Here is a 21,010-nt window from a genome sequence, read left to right as displayed (position 1 = left end):
CATCACACCAACTCATCACACCAACTCATCACGTCACTCATCACACCAACTCATCACGCCAACTCATCACGCTCACGTCAACTCATCACACCAACAAATCACGCCAACTCATCACGTCAACAAATCACGTCAACTCATCACGCCAACTCATCACGCCAACTCATCACGCTCACGTCAACTTGTCACATCACTCATCACACCAACTCATCACGCCAACTCATCACACCAACATCAACTCATCACACCAGCTCATCACACCAACTCATCACGTCAACTAGTCACGTCAACTCATCACACCAACTCATCAAGTCACTCATCACGCCAACTCATCATGCCAATTCATCATGCCAACTCATCACGCCAACTCATCACGCTCACGTCAACACATCACGTCAACTCATCACGTCAACACATCACGCCAACTCATCACACTCACGTCAACTCATCACATCACTCCTCACACCAACTCATCACGCTCACGTCAACTCATCACGTCACTCATCACAGCAACTCATCACGCCTACTCATCACGCCAACTCATCACGTCACTCATCACACCAGCTCATCACACCAACTCATCACACTCACGCCAACTCATCACACCAACTCATCACACTCACGTCAACTCATCACGCCAACTCATCACGTCAAGACATCACGCCAACTCATCACGCCAACTCATCACACTCACGTCAACTCATCACACCAACTCATCACATCAACTCATCACGCTCACGTCAACTCATCACGTCAAGACATCACGTCAACTCATCACGCCAACTCATCACGTCAACTCATCACGTCAACTCATCACGTCACTCATCACACCAACTCATCACATCAACTCATCACGCTCACGTCAACTCATCACGTCACTCATCACGCCAAGTCATCACGCCAACTCATCACGCCAGCTCATCACGCCAGCTCATCACACCAACTCATCACACCAACTCATCACACCAACTCATCACATCAACTCATCACGCTCACGTCAACTCATCACGTCACTCATCACGCCAGCTCATCACGACAGCTCATCACGCCAACTCATTACATCAACACATCACGTCAACTCATCACGTCAACTCATCATGCTCACGTCAACTCATCACGCTAACTCATCACGTCAACTCATCACGCCAACTCATCAGGCCAACTCAGCACACCAACTCATCACGCCAACTCATCACGCTAACATCAACTCATCACGCCAACTCATCACGTCAACTCATCACGCCAACTCATCAGGCCAACTCCTCACGCCAACTCAGCACACCAACTCATCACGCCAACTCATCACGCTCACATCAACTAATCACGTCAACTCATCACACAAACTCATCACGTCAACTAGTCCTGTCAACTCATCAAGTCACTCATCACACCAACTCATCACGCCAACTCATCATGCCAATTCATCATGCCAACTCATCACGCCAACTCATCACGTCAACTCATCACGCTCACGTCAACTCGTCACGTCACTCATCACGCCAACTCATCACGTCAACTCATCACGTCAACTCATCACACCAACTCATCACACCAACTCATCACGTCACTCATCACACCAACTCATCACGCTCACGTCAACTCATCACACCAACAAATCACGCCAACTCATCACGTCAACAAATCACGTCAACTCATCACACCAACTCATCACGCCAACTCATCACACCAACTCATCACGCTCACGTCAACTTGTCACATCACTCATCACACCAACTCATCACGCCAACTCATCACGCTCACGTCAACTTGTCACATCACTCATCACACCAACTCATCACGCCAGCTCATCACGCCAACTCATCACGTCAAGACATCACGCCAACTCATCACGTCAAGACATCACGCCAACTCATCACGCCAACTCATCACACCAACTCATCACATCAACTCATCACGCTCACGTCAACTCATCACACCAACTCATCACGCCAACTCATCACGTCAACACATCACGTCAACTCATCACGTCACTCATCACACCAACTCATCACGCCAGCTCATCACATCAACACATCACGTCAACTCATCACGCCAACTCATCACGTCAACTCATCACGCCAACTCATCACGCCAACTCATCACGCCAACTCATCACGCCAACTCAGCACACCAACTCATCACGCCAACTCATCACGCTCACGTCAACTCATCACACCAACTCATCACGTCAACTCATCACACCAACTCATCACGTCAACTTATCATGCCAGCTCATCACGCCAACTCATCACATCAACACATCACGTCAACTCATCATGCCAACTCATCACGTCAACTCATCACGTCAACTCATCATGTCAACTCATCACACCAACTAATCACATCAACTAAGCACGTCAACTCATAACACCAACTCATCATGTCAACTCATCACATCAACTAGTCATGGCAACTCATCAAGTCACTCATCACACCAACTCATCACGCCAACTCATCATGCCAATTCATCACGCCAATTCATCACGCCAACTCATCACGCCAACTCATCACGCTCACGTCAACTCGTCACGTCACTCATCATGCCAACTCATCACGTCAACTCATCACTCACTCATCACACCAACTCATCACGCCAACTCATCACGCTCACGTCAACTCATCACACCAACAAATCACACCAACTCATCACGTCAACAAATCACGTCAACTCATCACGCCAACTCATCACACCAACTCATCACGCTCACGTCAACTTGTCACGTCACTCATCACGCCAGCTCATCACGCCAGCTCATCACGCCAACACATGACATCAACACATCACGCCAACTCATCACGTCAACACATCACGTCAATTCATCACGCCAACTCATCACGTCAACTCATCACGCCAACGTCAACTCATCACGCCAACTCATCACGTCAACTCATCATGCTCACGTCAACTCATCACGCCAACTCATCACGTCAACTCATCAGGCCAACTCATCACGCCAACTCATCACGCTCACGTCAACTCATCACACCAACTAATCACATCAACTAATCACGTCAACTCATCACACCAACTCATCATGTCAACTCATCACGCTCACGTCAACTCATCAAGTCACTCATCACACCAACTCATCATGCCAACTCATCATGCCAATTCATCACGCCAATTCATCACGCCAACTCATCACGCCAACTCATGATGCTCACGTCAACTCGTCACGTCACTCATCACACCAACTCATCACGCCAACTCATCATGTCAACTCATCACGCCAACTCATCATGTCAACTCATCACGCCAACTCATCACGCCAGCTCATCACGTCAACACATCACGTCAACTCATCACGCCAACTCATCACGTCAACTCATCACATCAACTCATCACGCTCACGTCAACTCATCACGTCACTCATCACACCAACTCATCACGCCAACACATCACGTCAACTCATCACACCAACTGATCACATCAACTAATCACGTCAACTCATCATGTCAACTCATCACACAAACTCATCACGTCAACTAGTCATGTCAACTCATCAAGTCACTCATCACACCAACTCATCACGCCAACTCATCATGCCAATTCATCACGCCAATTCATCACGCCAACTCATCACGTCAACTCATCACGCTCACGTCAACTCGTCACGTCACTCATCACGCCAACTCATCACGTCAACTCATCACACCAACTCATCATGTCACTCATCACCCCAACTCATCACGCCAACTCATCACGCTCACGTCAACTCATCACGCCAACAAATCACACCAACTCATCACATCAACTCATCACGCTCACGTCAACTCATCACGTCACTCATCACACCAACTCATCACGTCAACACATCACGTCAACTCATCACGCCAGCTCATCACGCCAACTCATCACATCAACTCATCACGCCAACTCATCACATCAACTCATCACGTCAACTCATCACGCCAACTCATCACGCCAACTCATCACGCCAACTCATCACGCCAACTCATCACACCAACTCATCACATCAACTCATCACGCTCATGTCAACTCATCACGTCACTCATCACACCAACTCATCACGCCAACTCATCATGTCAACCATCACACCAACTCATCACGCCAACTCATCACATCAACTTATCACACCAGCTCATCACGCCAACTCATCACGTCAACTCATCACGTCAACTCATCACGTCAACTCATCACGTCAACTCATCATGCTCACATCAACTCATCATGCCAACTCATCATGTCAACTCATCACGCCAACTCATCAGGCCAACTCATCACGCCAACTCAGCACGCCAACTCATCACGCTCACGTCAACTCATCACACCAACTCATCACGTCAACTCATCACACCAACTCATCACGTCAAGTCATCACACCAACTCATCACGTCAAGTCATCACGTCAACTCATCACACCAACTAATCACGTCAACTCATCACACCAACTCATCATGTCAACTCATCACACAAACTCATCACGCCAACTCATCACGCCAACTCATCACGTCAACACATCACGCCAACTCATCACATCAACTCATCACGCTCACGTCAACTCATCACGTCACTCATCACACCAACTCATCACGCCAACTCATCACAACTTATCACACCAACTAATCACGTCAACTCATCACATCAGCTTATCACATAAACTTATCACGCCAACTAATCACATCAACTCATCACGTCACTCATCATGCCAACTCATCACGTCACTCATCACGCCAACTCATCACACCAACTCATCACGTCACTCATCACACCAACTCATCACGCCTACTCATCACGCCAACTCATCACGCCTACTCATCACGCCAACTCATCACGTCAACACATCACGCCAACTCATCATTACACATTACATGGAGAAATGTGGCAGGGGTGGGATTTGAACCCGGAACCTTCTGCACTGAAACCAAGCGCATTAAACGCATTAACCACTTGGCCACCACCCCTGCTTACTTAGAAATAACAAATGGAACATAATCAGATAAGAAATGCTTGAAGATAACTGATGACTAAAGTATAATACGATCAATGTGCTAAACAGAATTAAACTGAAACTAAATCCACATAAGAGGAAGCAAATAATAAATAACACATCAAAACAATATACGTGGCAGGCAAATGATGAAGCAAAAGAAACAATACAAAACATAACTGATGCATGACCATGATGACATGACAAACATGACTAACATCAAAGAAGGCTCACAGCACAGAGGTGAAAAAGGTCCAGAACCATAACAACTGGCCCAGAAGGGCCGGATCATGACAATCATCACAACTCATCACATCAACTTATCACGTCAAATCATCACATCAGCTTATCACATAAACTTATCACGCCAACTAATCACATCAACTCGTCACGTCAACTCATCACATCAACTTATCATGTCAACTCATCACAACTCATCACATCAACTTATCACACCAACTAATCACAACTCATCATGTCAACTCATCACATCAACTCATCATGTCAACTCATCACAACTTAGCACACCAACTAATCACGTCAACTCATCACAACTCGTCACGTCAACTCATCACAACTAATCACATCAACTCGTCACATCAACTCATCACAACTCATCATGTCAACTTATCACGTCAAATCATCACATCAGCTTATCACATAAACTTATCACTCCAACTAATCACATCAACTCGTCACGTCAACTCATCACAACTCATCACATCAACTTATCATGTCAACTCATCACAACTCATCATGTCAACTAATCACAACTCATCACACCAACTAATCACGTCAACTCATCACAACAACTCATCACAACTTATCACACCAATTAATCACGTCAACTCATCACAACTCATGTCAACTCATCACAACTTATCACACCAACTAATCACGTCAACTCATCACAACGCATCATGTCAACTCATCACAACTAATCACATCAACTCATCACAACTCATCATGTCAACTCATCACAACTAATCACATCAACTCATCACAACATCTCATCACAACTCATGTCAACTCATCACAACTCATCACATCATCTCATCATTTCAGCTTATCACGTCAACTCATCACACCAACTAATCATGTCAACTCATCACACTAACATCACTTCACCTCATCACATCAGCTTATCACATCAACTCATCACAACTCATCACATCAACTTATCACGTCAACTCATCACATTTCACACCAACTAATCACGTCAACTCATCACATCAACTCGTCACAACAACTCATCAAGTCAACTTTCACTTCAACTCATCATACCAACTCATCACTTCAGCTAATCACGTCAACCTGTCACAACAACTCATCATGTCAACTCATCACGTCAACTCATCACGCCAACTCAACATGCCAACTCATCACTTCAGCTTATCACGTCAAGTCATCACAGCAACTAATCACCTTATTACGTCAACTCGTCACATCGACTCATCACTTCAGGTTATTACGTCAACTTATCACGCCAACTCATAACGTCAACTCACCACACCAACTCATCACCTTATCTCGTCACTTCAACTCATCACACCAACTTATCACATCAACTCATCACTTCAGCTTATCACGTCAAGTCATCACAGCAACTAATCACCTTATTACGTCAACTCGTCACATCGACTCATCACTTCAGGTTATTACGTCAACTCATCACACCAACTCATCACGTCAACTCACCACACCAACTCATCACCTTATCTCGTCACTTCAACTCATCACACCAACTTATCACATCAACTCATCACTTCAGCTTATCACGTCAAGTCATCACAGCAACTAATCACCTTATTACGTCAACTCGTCACATCGACTCATCACTTCAGGTTATTACGTCAACTCATCACACCAACTCATCACGTCAACTCACCACACCAACTCATCACCTTATCTCGTCACGTCAACTCATCACACCAACTTATCACATCAACTCATAACTTCAGCTAATCACGTCAACTTGTCACACCAACTCATCATGTCAACTCATCACACCAAGTAATCATGTCAACTTATCACAACTCATCATGCCAACTCATCACACCAACTTATCACATCAACTCATCACTTCAACTCATCACGCCAACTCACTACACCAACTAATCACCTTATCTCATCACATCAACTCATCACTTCAGCTTATTACGTCAACTCGTCACGTCAACTCACCACACCAACTCAGACTACCTCATGACCTCAGCTTATCACGTCAACTCATCACACCAACTAATCACCTTATCACATCAACTCATCACTTCAGCTTATCACGTCAACTCAACTCGTCACATGAACTTTCACTTCAACTCATCACAACTTATTTACGGCAACTGATCATGTCAACTCATCACGCCGACTCATCACGCCAACTCATCACTTCAGCTTATCACGTCAAGTCATCACAGCAACTAATCACCTTATTACGTCAACTCGTCACATCGACTCATCACTTCAGGTTATTACGTCAACTCATCACACCAACTTGTCACTTCAACTCATCACACCAACTTATCACATCAACTCATCACTTCAGCTTATTACGTCAACTCGTCACATCAAGTCATCACGGCAATTCATCACGTCAACTCACCACACCAACTCATCAGACTACCTCATGACCTCAGCTTATCACGTCAACTCATCACACCAACTAATCACCTTATCTCATCACATCAACTCATCACTTCAGCTTATCACGTCAACTCAACTCGTCACATGAACTTTCACTTCAACTCATATTTACGCTAACTGATCATGTCAACTCATCACTTCAGGTTATTACGTCGACTCATCACGCCAACTCATCACGTCGACTCATCACGTCGACTCATCGCGCTGACTCATCGCGCCAACTCATCATGCCAACTCATCACTTCAGAGTCCAGCTAAGAGTCACAAGCATATAAACATCATTCATTCATTTTCTAAACTCACTGAGTCCAGTTAAGGATCAAAGGCACATACAGATCATTCATTCATTCATTCACTCTTTTTCTAAACTCAGAGTCCAGTTAAGGGTAACAGGCATATAAACCTCATTCATTCATTTTGTAAACTCAGAGTCCAGCTAAAAGTCACAAGCATATAAACATCATTCATTCATTTTCTAAACTCATTGAGTCCAGTTAAGGATCAAAGGCACATACACATCATTCATTCATTCATTCATTTTCTAAACTCAGAGTCCAGTTAAGAATCATAGGCATATAAACATCATTCATTAATTTTCTAAACTCACTGAGTCCAGTTAAGGATCAAAGGCACATACACATCATTCATTCATTTTCTAAACTCACCGAGTCCAGTTAAGGGTCGCAGGCATATAATCATTCATTCATTTTGTAAACTCAGTCAAGTTAAGAATCACAAGCATGTAAACATCATTCATTCATTTTCTAAACTCACCGAGTCCAGTTTAGGGCAGCAGGCATATAAACATCATTCATTCATTCATTCATTCTCTAAACTCACTGAGTCTAATTAAGTGGCACAGGCATATAAACATCCCTCACTCACTCTTTCATTCATACATTCCTCTAATAATTTTATAAATTTAGTAAGTCCAGTTAAGGGTAACAGGCATATAAACCTCATTCATTCATTTTGTAAACTCAGAGTCCAGCTAAGAGTCACAAGCAAATAAACATCATTCATTCATTTTCTAAACTCACTGAGTCCAGTTAAGGATCAAAGGCACATACACATCATTCATTCATTCATTTTCTAAACTCAGAGTCCAGTTAAGGGTCACAAACATATAAACATCATTCATTCATTCATTTCCTAAACTCACTGAGCTCAGTTAAGAATCAAAGGCACAAACACATCATTCATTCAATCATTTTCTAAACTCAGAGTCCAGTTAAGGGTAACAGGCATATAAACCTCATTCATTCATTTTGTAAACTCAGAGTCCAGCTAAGAGTCACAAGCATATAAACATCATTCATTCATTTTCTAAACTCATTGAGTCCAGTTAAGGATCAAAGGCACATACACATCATTCATTCATTCATTCATTCATTTTCTAAACTCAAGAGTCCAGTTAAGAATCATAGGCATATAAACATCATTCATTCATTTTCTAAACTCACTGAGTCCAGTTAAGGATCAAAGGCACATACACATCATTCATTCATTTTCTAAACTCAGAGTCCAGTTAAGAATCATAGGCATATAAACATCATTCATTCATTTTCTAAACTCAGAGTCCAGTTAAGGGTCATAAGCATATAAACATCATTCATTCATTCATTCATTCATTTATTTCCTAAACTCACTGAACCCAGTTAAGATTCAAAGGCACATACACATCATTCATTCATTCATTCATTCATTCATTCATTCATTCATTTTCTAAACTAGAGTCCAGTTAAGAATCATAGGCATATAAACATCATTCATTCATTTTCTAAACTCACCGAGTCCAGTTAAGGGTCACAGGCATATAATCATTCATTAATTTTGTAAACTCAGAGTCAAGTTAAGAATCACAAGCATGTAAACATCATTCATTCATTTTGTAAACTCACTGAGTCCAGTTAAGGATCAAAGGCACATGCACATCATTCATTCATTCGTTCATTTTCTAAACTCAGAGTCCAGTTAAGAATCATAGGCATATAAACATCATTCATTCATTTTCTAAACTCAGAGTCCAGTTAAGGGTCATAAGCATATAAACATCATTCATTCATTCATTCATTTCCTAAACTCACTGAACCCAGTTAAGATTCAAAGGCACATACACATCATTCATTCATTTTCTAAACTCAGAGCCAGTTAAGGGTCACAGGCATATAAAGATCATTCATTCATTCATTTCGTAAACTCACTGAGTCCAGTTAAGGGTCACAGGCATATAAACATCATTCATTCATTCATTTTCTAAACTCACTGAGTCACTAAACTTCATTTCAAACCCATTATTATTATTTTTTAAATGTCCTTTTCTTCATCCTGTGCATGAGGACAGATACTCTGTCGTCTGACATTAAACGTAACCGTTCTTTTTTTTCTTTTCTTTTCGCCTGTTCCACCTGTACTGTATTAATATTAGATTATGAATTGTTCCTATTATTACTGACCTACTGACTTTTCTCTCTTGTGGTGCAGATCCAGGATGCAGTTCTTTGGGGTAAAAAAAAAAGAAAAAAGAAAGAAACCGTTCTTTTCTGTCTTCTTCAGTGAACCAGTGACACACGTCTAGTAAGTGCTGCTCACCTTCTTCCAATGTGATGTGGTGCATTGAAGCCGAGCTGGAAAACTCTAGAGGGTTCTCCTGGATTTTGGTACCCGTCTGTGCGTCCCTCCCTCCTCTGTGTCCAGTCTCCAGCACCCTGCCCTGAGGGTCCCAGCTGTCATAGTGGGAGTAGGGCCCTCCACAGAGGTCTGGATAGGGGCTCGGGTTGGAAGGAGGCGAGGGACACACCTCCTGAGGATAAGCAGAGTAGTGGGAGTAAGGGGAGGGAGGGATGGGAGGCAGAGGGGAGGTGCAGATGGGACTGCCAGCCGGAAACGGGCTGAGAGAGGAGGAGTGGGAAGGAGAGGGTGAAGAGGAGAGGTAGGGTGAGTCCAGCCAGGGGGAGGAGGAGGGAGAGGGAGGCTGCGGGCCACGGGAGTACAGAGGAGGAAGGAGCTCAGTGAAGCCCAGCTCCAGGTTCTCAAAGCTGGAGTGATGCTCGGTCAGGACTCCCCTGGAGCCGCCGGGCTCCTCGACCGCTGCGTCAGCTTTGGAGCAGTACTCTTCATGATAGCCTGTTGGCGGGCACGGGGGGGAGTAAGTGGAGGGGTAGGGCGGCAGGTGGAAGCCCAGACCTCGTTCCTCCGTCATGGGTTCTCCTCTCAGGTGGAAGACCCTGTCCGGCCTGACCTGACCCCCAACAGTCTCCCCATCCAGGGGTATAAGCGTGGACCGGGACAGCACGGGGTCTTCCTCTTTGAACATAACTGCAGAAACATTTCACATCGATTATGAACTCACAAAGTAATGTGACCTCCAGATCGAGGTGGGACTGGACACTCACTGGGAAGATACTTGAAACAGTGATTGCTGCTGCGTTTTCGCTTCCCATTGGAGACATAAAGGCTGACGGACACGGGCCGGCTGACGGACAGGTCGCTGTAGGCTGGAACCCTTACGCACAGTAAACACTGGAAGGAAAGTGATGTGGATAATCATTAGAATGTGTCAGAGTTCTCTGCTGCGCCAAAGTAAAACGTTGCATGGTTACCTCGTTACTGTTGGTGCGGTCAACATGAGCCTCTTCCTCCCACTGCAACTTACCGTCTAAGAGACAAAAACACACGGTCAGGGTCTGGCACAGGGAGCAGGATGTTAATGCAGGTGTCACACATCAGGAATCAAACCAGCAACCTTGCAACCCTGGAAGCTGCAGTTTGTGATACACAATTTAACCTTGAGGATGCCACTGCACCTTGAAATTCAATCTTCATTATTAGCAGTGGTGGGCACAGCTAACCAAAAAATTAGCTTCGATGACTGCTAATCCGCTAACTGAAAAGTTTACTTTTATAATGATAAATGGACTGCATTTATATAGCACTTTTCCATCTGCATCAAATGCTCAAAGCACTTCACAATAATGCCTCACATTCACCCCAATGTCAGGGTGCTGCCATACAAGGCGCTCACTACACACTGGGTGCAATAGGGGATTAAAGACCTTGCCCAAGGGCCCTTAGTGATTTTCCAGTCAGGCTGGGATTTGAACCGAGGATCTTCTCGTCTCAAGCCCAAAGCCTTAACCACTAGACCATCACCTCCCCGATAAACGGATAAAAAATTTAGTGGAAGCTATAGCTAACCGCTAACTTTTAGTACTGGCTCCAGTATACTGTCAGCTACTGACAAGCCAATTTTGAGTTTAAGCACTGCTGATGCTTTTGAGTAGAATCAAAGTTGAGCAGAGACCCAACACAAACAATAAGTCAGAGCTCCTGTCTTTGTGTGCCCTGCCCACTGCTGTAAGGAAGAGACATTTACATTCACAGCATACAGTCCGCCAGATGTGGTCAAAAGGCATAAACAGAAAAGCAGGTTTGACTTATGGTTTGATTTTAAAACCAAACTAATTCCGGACGGTTTATTTATATTCAAGTTAACTGGCATTTTTACAAAGTGAAAATACCACAAATATCTGTTAGTTTTAGAGTAAATTCTGCTTACGTCTGACACAACGCACTGAATGGCGACTGTATGACAGTTGGATGCTATTTACACTCACACTGCCATCCAGTAGATGGCGGTGTTCTATGCATTTTGTGTCAAAATGTCATGCGGTCGCCACTTGGTGTGCTGTATCAGTCAGACAAACAGTTTTGCAGATGCCTTTTATTAACAAATGGAAAAAAATACATACTTACACATACATTTGTTGTAAAAAACCAACACACACGTTACAGTAACTTGTGTGTGTGTGTGTGTGGGGGGGGGGGGGGGGGGGGGGGGTTGTTTTTTAAACAACCAACCAGTGTTACTGTCCTGTCTGTTCTGGGGTTTTTGTGAGCTCAGTATAGATTTGAATCTTATTTATGTATTATTAAACTCATCTGTTTATCTGGTCTGTTGCGGGGTTTTTGGTTTGGTTTTTTTTTTTTTCCTCGTCTTTTGTATTATTTTTCTGTGCTTGTGGGATTTTGTTGCTGGGGTCTGTCTCTCTCTCTCTCTCTCTCTCTCTCTCTCTCTCTCTCTCTCTCTCTCTCTCTGGCCACGCCCCACTTCTGGGTCTTACTATGCACACCTGTCGTTAATCTGCTGATTGCCACCTGAGGCTTTATTAGTTCACAGGTGGTGTTGGTTGTTTGCCAGTTTGTTGTGCCTTGTGCAATCATTCAAGCTCTCATTCTCGTGTTTTCCAGTTTTGCCTGCTTCAGTGTGTTCTTGACCTCCTGCCCATATCTAAAGCTTATAGTTAGGGCTGGATCAGGTGACCCTGAACCATCCCTTAGTTATGCTGCTATAGACGTAGACTGCTGGGGGGTTCCCATGATGCACTGTTTCTTTCTCTTTTTGCTCTGTATGCACCACTCTGCATTTAATCATTAGTGATTGATCTCTGCTCCCCTCCACAGCATGTCTTTTTCTTGGTTCTCTCCCTCAGCCCCAACCAGTCCCAGCAGAAGACTGCCCCTCCCTGAGCCTGGTTCTGCTGGAGGTTTCTTCCTGTTAAAAGGGAGTTTTTCCTTCCCACTGTAGCCAAGTGCTTGCTCACAGGGGGTCGTTTTGACCGTTGGGGTTTTACATAATTATTGTATGGCCTTGCCTTACAATATAAAGCGCCTTGGGGCAACTGTTTGTTGTGATTTGGCGCTATATAAAAAAATTGATTGATTGATTGATTGATCTACCAACCACGTCTAGCCTGATGATCCTTGTACTTCTGCTGTGCTTTTTGGACTGCCTCCCTGTGTACTGACCATTGCTTGCCTTCTCATTAAAGCCTTTTTGCAAACAGAGCTGTGACTGTGAGCCTTGCATTTGTCTACAACCAAACCCACCTGTCAGAACAAACAGGCCAACGATGGAGACAGCAGGCTCAGACCCATTTCACCTGGCGGTACGCCACCACAGCACCAGGTCACACAGCAAGAAGAAAAGCTTGATACGCTAAGCTCTGGTTTCAGCAAACTCGTCACCCGCCAAAAGACTTTTATGGCATCAGTTAGTGATCAGATTAGTCAACTGCTGTCCAGGCTCGATCTTCAGGCTACGTCGGACGCAGCTACCGGCCATCCAAGCATACCACCGGGTCTGCCAGCTGCCTCGCCAGCTTCCGCACCAGCGCCTGTATTCTGTAACCAGTTGTCACGCCCTGAACGCTTTTCAGGCGACTCCGGAGACGTCAGACCCTTCATCACCCAGTGCGAATTACACTTTGAGCTTCTGGCATCCATGTTCCCATCTGACAGATAAAAAATAGCATACATCATCACTCACCTGTCCGGTCGAGCAGCAGCCTGGGCTATGGCCGAGTGGGGACGACTATCACCCACCTGTGCTTCACTCCCGGCATTCACAAAAGCTCTCAAACAAGTATTCCAACACACCGCCCTGGGACGTGAAGCAGCTCGGTCCCTTATGAAGCTGAAGCAAGGCAGCCGCCAGGTCGCAGATTACGCAGTCGATTTCCGCATCCTGGCAGCAAAGAGTGAATGGAACCCGGCGGCACTCCTCGACGTGTTTTTTCAGGGACTGTCAGCAGAAATTCAAGATCAGCTCGTGGCCATAGACTTGCCTGAAGAGTTGGATGATCTGATCGCACTAGCCATCCGCACGGACCGGCACCTACAAGACTGTCCTAGCCACGGAAGCCGACATCCAGATTACCGATCCCACACACCTCCTGGCTGCTCCGCCTCCTCCACTCATGCCCAGCCAGAGCCATCTCAATAGAACACAGAGGAACCGATGCAGCTTGGGCGCATGCGCCTGACCCCAACCGAACGACAGCGCTGCCGAGTGGACGGCCTCTGTTTCTACTGTGGACATGCTGGACACATGATAGCTGATTGTCAGGCCAGGGGTGCCACCGCACTGTCAAGGGCGGAATTGCGGGTGAGTCTTAATTCTATCTCCCCTGTTTCAACACAAAAAATAATCCCAGCCAAATTAACGTCTGACCACACTACCATTACCGTTTTGGCTTTTATTGATTCTGGTTCTGATGCCAACCTGATTCCGTCTTCTCTTGCTAGGTACCTCCACCTGTAAATGTATAAGATCTCGTGCCCTCTGGTGGTACGTGCTGTGGACGGCCACGTCCTGGGCCAAATTACTCATCTCACACAGTCTGTCAGATTATTGATTTCTCATACACACTCTGAGTCAATCAGTTTTCATGTTTTGGCTAATATGACTCACTCTCTAATCTTGGGGCACCCCTGGCTACAATGACATGGCCCGAATTTTGATTGGGTTAAGGGCGAAATCACATCCTGGAGCCCAGCCTGTAATTATTCATGTCTATCACGACCCAAACATACGCCGCAGGGTTCGAATCCGGATCTCGCCGGGGTTCCTGATTGTTATCACAACCTAGCTGTCGTATTTAGTAAAGCGAGAGCGAAATCATTACCTCCTCATCGCGAATATGATTGTGCCATTGAGCCTCTCCCTGGGGCGAGTCCGCCCCGAGGGAAACTCTTTTCTCTGTTGGCACCTGAACTCCACGTGATGAATGAATACATTTGGGAGTCCCTGGAAGCAGGTTTAATTCGTCCGTCATCCTCACCTGCAGGGGGAGGCGGTTTATTTGTTGAAAAGAAAGATAAGACGCCCCGTCCCTGTATTGATTACCGTGGTCTAAATGATGTCACCATTAAGAACCGTTATCCGCTGCTGCTCATATCCTCTGCGGTTGAATTATTGGAGGGAGTCATGGTTTTTATGAAACTTGACTTACATAATGCATATCATTTGGTTCGGATCAGACAAGGAGATGAGTGGAAAACAGCCTTTAATACCCCATCCGGTTATTATGAATACTTGGTTATGCCTTTTGGTCTCACAAACGCACCAGCTGTTTTCCAAAACTTAGTGAACGATGTGCTACGAGAATACCTAAATAGATTCATCTTCATGTATCTGGATGACATCCTCATTTTTCCTCTGGATTTAGCTACACACAAGTGTCACGTACGTTCAGTTTTATAGACCCTCCTGCAAAATGAGCTCTTTGTGAAAGCGAAGTGTAAATTTCACAAATCCACCATTTCCTTTTTGGGCTTTGTTATTTCTAAGGGGAAAATAAAAATGGATCCTGAGAAAGTCGCGGCAGTGCAGGATTGGCCCACACCCGTATCACATAAGGAAGTCCAACGGTTTTTAGGGTTTGCTAACTTTCACTGTAAATTCATCCGAAATTTCAGTACAGTGGCGGCGCCACTGCATGCGGTCACCTCGTCCCTACGCCCGTTCGACTGGACCCCGAAATGTGAGGAGGCGTTCGAAGCCTTAAAACATCGCTTTACCGTGGCCCCAGTGCTACTCCTCCCTGACCCAGCTCGGCAGTTCGTGATGGAAGTTGATGCCTCCAATGTTGGGGTTGGAGTAGTTCTCTGTCAGAGAAATCCGTCCGATGGTAGGCTGCACCCATGCGCCTTCTTTTCCAGAAAACTGTCTCCTGCAGAACAGAATTATGACATCGGAGACCGTGAACTGTTAGTGGTAAAAGTGGCCTTAGAGGAGTGGCGGAACTGGTTGGAGGGGGCACAGATACCATTCGTAGTCTATACCGACCACAAAAATCTTGAGTACTTACGTTCGGCCAAACGCCTTAATTCCCACCAGGCTAGGTGGGCAATATTCATTAGTCATTTGATTTTTTTCATTGTCCTATCGACAAGGCTCGAAAAACAGAAAACCTGATGCCTTATCCCGGCAGGGGGACCCGGGTGATGCCCACCGATCCAGGCACTATCCTACCCACGTCCTGCTTCATGTCTGCGATTACTTGGGACATTGAGTCGAAGGTCAAATCAGCCTTAGGCAAGGAACCTGTTCCCGCCAGTTGTCCACCAGACCGCCTTTATGTCCCCAAAATGCTCAGGGGGGATGTAATACTGTGGTTCCATGACAGCCGTCTATTCTGCCATCCGGGAATTAAAAAGACCACATCAGTAATAAAACAGCGGTTCTGGTGGGCGGGGCTTACTACAGATGTGGCGAAATATGTAAATGCCTGTCAAGTCTGTGCTACACAGAGTCATCCAACCGCCCACGTGCGGGTGTCCTGTTATCACTTCCAGTTCCTAAATGTCCATGGTCGCACGTAACTATAGATTTCGTTACTGGTCTTCCATCCTCTAAGGGTCACACTGTGATTTTAACGGTTGTCGATCGCTTGTCTAAGATGGTACAGTGAGGAAAATAAGTATTTGAACACCCTGCAATTTTGCAAGTTCTCCCACTTAGAAATCATGGAGGGGTCTGAAATTTTCATCTTAGGTGCATGTCCACTGTGAGAGACATAATCTAAAAAAAAAAAAAATCCGGAAATCACAATGTATGATTTTATAATAATTTATTTGTATGTTACTGCTGCAAATAAGTATTTGACCCTATCAACTAGCAAGAATTCTGGCGCACACAGACCTGTTAATTTTTCTTTAAGAAGCCCTCTTATTCTGCACTCTTTACCAGTATTAATTGCACCTGTTTGAACTTGTTACCTTTATAAAAGACACCTGTTCACACACTCAATCAATCACACTCACAACCTGTCCACCATAGCCAAGACCAAAGAGCTGTCTAAGGACATCGGGGACAAAACTGTAGACCTGCACAAGGCTGGGATGGACTACAGGACAACAGGCAAGCAGGTTGGTAGAAGACAACAACTGTTATGATTATTTATTAGAAAGTGGAAGAAACACAAGATGACTGTCAATCTCCCTCGGTCTGGGATTCCATGCAAGATCTAATTTGTGGGGTAAGGATGATTCTGAGAAAGCTCAGAACTACACAGGAGGACCTGGTCAATGACCTGAAGAGAGCTGGGACGACAGTCACAAAGATTACATTAGTAACACATGATACTGTCATGGTTTAAAATCCTGCAGGCCAGCAAGGTCCCCCTGCTCAAGCCAGCACATGTCCAGGCCCGTTTGAAGTTCACCAGTGACCATCTGGATGATCCAGAGGAGGCATGGAAGAAGGTCATGTGGTCAGATGAGACCAGAATAGAGTTTTTTGGAATCGCCTCTGCTTACCATGATTAGAGGATGAGAACAACCCCAAGAAAACCATCCCAACCGTGAAGCATGGGGGTGGAAACATCATACACTGGGGGTACTCTTCTGCAAAGGGGACAGAATGACTGCACTGTATTGAAGGGAGGATGGATGGGGTCATGTATTGTGAGATTTTGGCAAACAAACTCCTTCCCTCAGTAAGAGCATTGAAGATGGGTCATGGCTGGGTCTTCCAGCATGACAATGACCCCAAACACACAGCCAGGGCAATTAAGGAGGGGCTCTGTAAGAAGCATTTCAAAGTCCTGGAGTGGCCTGGCCAGTCTCCAGACCTGAACTCAATAGAAAATCTTTGGAGGGAGCTGAAACTCCAAACCTGAAAGATCTAGAGAAGATCTGTATGGAGGAGTGGACCAAAATCCTTGCTGCATTGTGTGCAAACCTGGTGAAAAACTACAGGAAACGTTTGACCTCTGTAACTGCAAACAAAGGCTACTGTACAAAATATTAACATTGATTTTCACAGGTGTTCAAATACTTATTTGCAGCAGTAACATACAAATAAATTTTAAAAAATCATACATTGTGATTTCCGGATTTTTTTTTTTTTTAGATTATGTCTCTCACAGTGGACATGCACCTAAGATGAAAATTTCAGACCCCTCCAAAACTGCAGGGTGTTCAAATACTTATTTTCCTCACTGTACATTTTATCCCTTTGTCACGCCTCCCATCTGCTAAGGAGACGGCGGAGGTCATGCTGTCTCATTTTTTCAAGTTACATGGGTTACCACAGGATGTTGTGACCAGTCGTGATCCACAGTTTGTGTTCCATTTTCGGAGTGAGTTCTGCCGTCTCCTTGGGGTAACGTCGAGTCTAACCTCGGGCTACCATCCACAGGCCAATGGGCAGACAGAACGTTTTAACCAGGAATTAGAAAAAGGTCTCCGTATCCTCGCTTCCCAGCATCTGGCATCGTGGTCTTCGCAATTCCCCTAGATAGAGTTCGCTCACAATAGTTTGCCTTCAGCGTCCTCTGGCTTCTCCCCTTTCCATGTTGTTTTTGGTCACCAGCCTTCAATTTTTCCCGCGGTTACCCATAACTCGTCTGTTCCCTCAGCCCTCAGTCTCATCCTCCGTTGCCAACAAATCTGGGAGTGGGCTAGACGCGCTCTGTTGTGTTCATCCGCAGTTTATAAGACCACCGTGGATTGTAGGCGGTCGGCCGCACCACCGTACGCCCTCGGGCAAAAGGTTTGACTGTCCATGCATCACTTGGACTCTTCGGGGAGCTCCTAAGAAACTGACTCCCCGGTTCGTTGGTCCTTTTCCGGTTTCCAAGATCATTAATCCAGTTATCGTCTGTCGCCGCCCTCCCCCGGTCCATGCGCGTCTACCCCACTTTTCATGTTAGTCAGGTCAAGCCTGTCCGGTCTAGTACACTTGTACCTTACCATATCTGGTGTGTTAGGTTGTCGTTAGGTCTGTCCTGTCAGTTGTCATATATGTTCTCCCCAGTCTGTTGCACGTGATGTCTCTTTTGTCTGTCTCTTTCGTCTGTGATATAACATCCTGTTGTCTTCTGGTTTTGCAGTGTTTATTTCACACTCTCTTTGCTGTGATCATGTGTTTGAATTTTTGCTTTATTATTGTCTGTCTTGAGTCTCTGTGTTGTCTGGTTGTTTGTGGTTATTTCTGATGTCTCTCAGTTTGATCATCTTCCTGCTTCGGTCTTCAGTTCAGTTTAGAATGAGTTTTTATGTTGGAAAATCACCACAGTCATTTGTGCAGTTTATGCTTTGTCTTAGTCTGTCGCCCCCTTGTGTTTTGGTTAATTACTCACATGGTTCAGTCACCTTTACTTTTTTAGTTCTTCTCTGCCGCCCTCTTGTGATTTGTTCTTTTATTACTTGTTGCAGCCAACTCTAATATTCACATACAGTATTTCCAACTACCTGTGATCACCTCACCTGGGCGTTAATGGGTTTGTAGGGTCATTGTTGTTTGTTGCCTCTCTCCTGTGTTGCCAGTTGTTCCTTCCAGTTGTGCGTATTTGGTTCTTCTTGTATTGTATTTTTGAGTTATCCTGGTCCTCTCCATGTCACCTTCCTAATTCCCTTTAGCCTGAGAGGTTTGAATTGTATTTTTGTTGAACTTGTCACCTCCCTGTTTTTGTGTTTCAACAATGTTACCGAGTCGTGCTCGGTAAGCACAGAAGCAGGCCACTCACATCGTCCGTGTCTGTTGTGCAGCCAGCACCACGTCCCTCTCTACTGAATGGAGGTGCAGCCAACTTGGCACAAAACTCGCTGTTTTGATGCGAGCGGCCGGTAACACCTGTTGCTGCAAGGACAGACTTTCCGCAGCGCCACACGTCTCGGTAATCGGAGCTGCAGAGCTCCGTGGCCGCTGAGAGAGGTTTATAACTTTTTAATGACTTGGATTCTTTGTGGGTCCTGCCTCCGTACCCCGTGACGGTACCGGAGGCGAAAGACAGTAGATTTTCAATGCGACACCACTCAGTCAAACGGGCGTATGAAAAAGTCACAAAAAATAATTTTCAAGCACAAATAAAAGAAATGTGTACTCACCAAACGTGCCGCAAGACAATATGAAGTTTTAAAAAAAGTAGATCCTTCCGTATAAGGCAAGAAAAAGGTGCAGATGCAAACTGACGTAAATCCACAAATTACAATTGGCGCAATGCATGCTGGGAGAGGGTCTTGTCCGTGACGTCTCGGCAGCGTCCATGATGAGAGGGACAATTTGCGGAGGGCTAAATGTTAGCTGTAAATTTGTCATTTTCAAATGAAGATTTCTCCGTTGAATGACAGATCTGGGCTTGCAGATTTACTTTACTACATTCAGAAGGATCTTATGTGTAAATGTAAGTCATTTTTTGTTCAAAAAATCTGACTGCATTTTTTTCAGTGCAGGTCTCCTTTAAGGCTGTGGTCACTTTAATTGACAGGTAGTATGTGGCGTTGAGATGAGTCAGAGGAGAACATGCAAACCCCACACCACACAGCAAGGCCCAAGGTGGGAATCAAACCCATAACCTTCTTACTGTGAGGGAACAGTGCTAACCACTAATCCACAGCGCCGCCACATCCAAGTCATCCATTATTAAAATCAAAAATATGCTTTAGTAAAACACCAAGGGTAGCCTGTTAGCTTTATATGAAACTCTAAGCTGTGAATAACTAGGGGCCTGGTGACCTTGAGTGACAGCTGTGCACCAGAGTGTCAGAGGTCCAGCTAACAGGGGCTGCTAGCAGCAGCCGCTAGCTGCTGAGGCTTGACTGTGTTTGTCCTTTCTGAGCATTTTACTACA

General features: G+C 45.1%; 1 protein-coding gene across 1 annotated transcript in view; it reads right to left on the bottom strand.

Annotated features, from left to right (window-relative positions):
* Positions 1-10,184: 10,184 nt before the first annotated feature.
* Positions 10,185-21,010, bottom strand: part of nfatc4 (nuclear factor of activated T cells 4) — a gene marked incomplete at its 3' end in the record, with an annotated part of 57,345 nt that continues 46,519 nt past the window's right edge. Inside the window, exons 10-12 of the mRNA XM_034165379.1 lie at positions 11,195-11,250; positions 10,988-11,114; positions 10,185-10,910 (exon numbers count right to left, since the gene is read on the bottom strand). Of these exons, the coding sequence (XP_034021270.1) occupies positions 10,185-10,910; positions 10,988-11,114; positions 11,195-11,250 (909 nt within the window). The remainder of the gene's footprint in view (positions 10,911-10,987; positions 11,115-11,194; positions 11,251-21,010) is intronic.

Source organism: Thalassophryne amazonica, unplaced genomic scaffold, assembly GCF_902500255.1.
Source record: "Thalassophryne amazonica unplaced genomic scaffold, fThaAma1.1, whole genome shotgun sequence".
Taxonomy (NCBI): Eukaryota; Metazoa; Chordata; class Actinopteri; order Batrachoidiformes; family Batrachoididae; genus Thalassophryne; species Thalassophryne amazonica.
The sequence above is the reverse complement of the archived record's forward strand: the minus strand, read 5'-3'. Positions and strand labels throughout refer to the sequence as shown.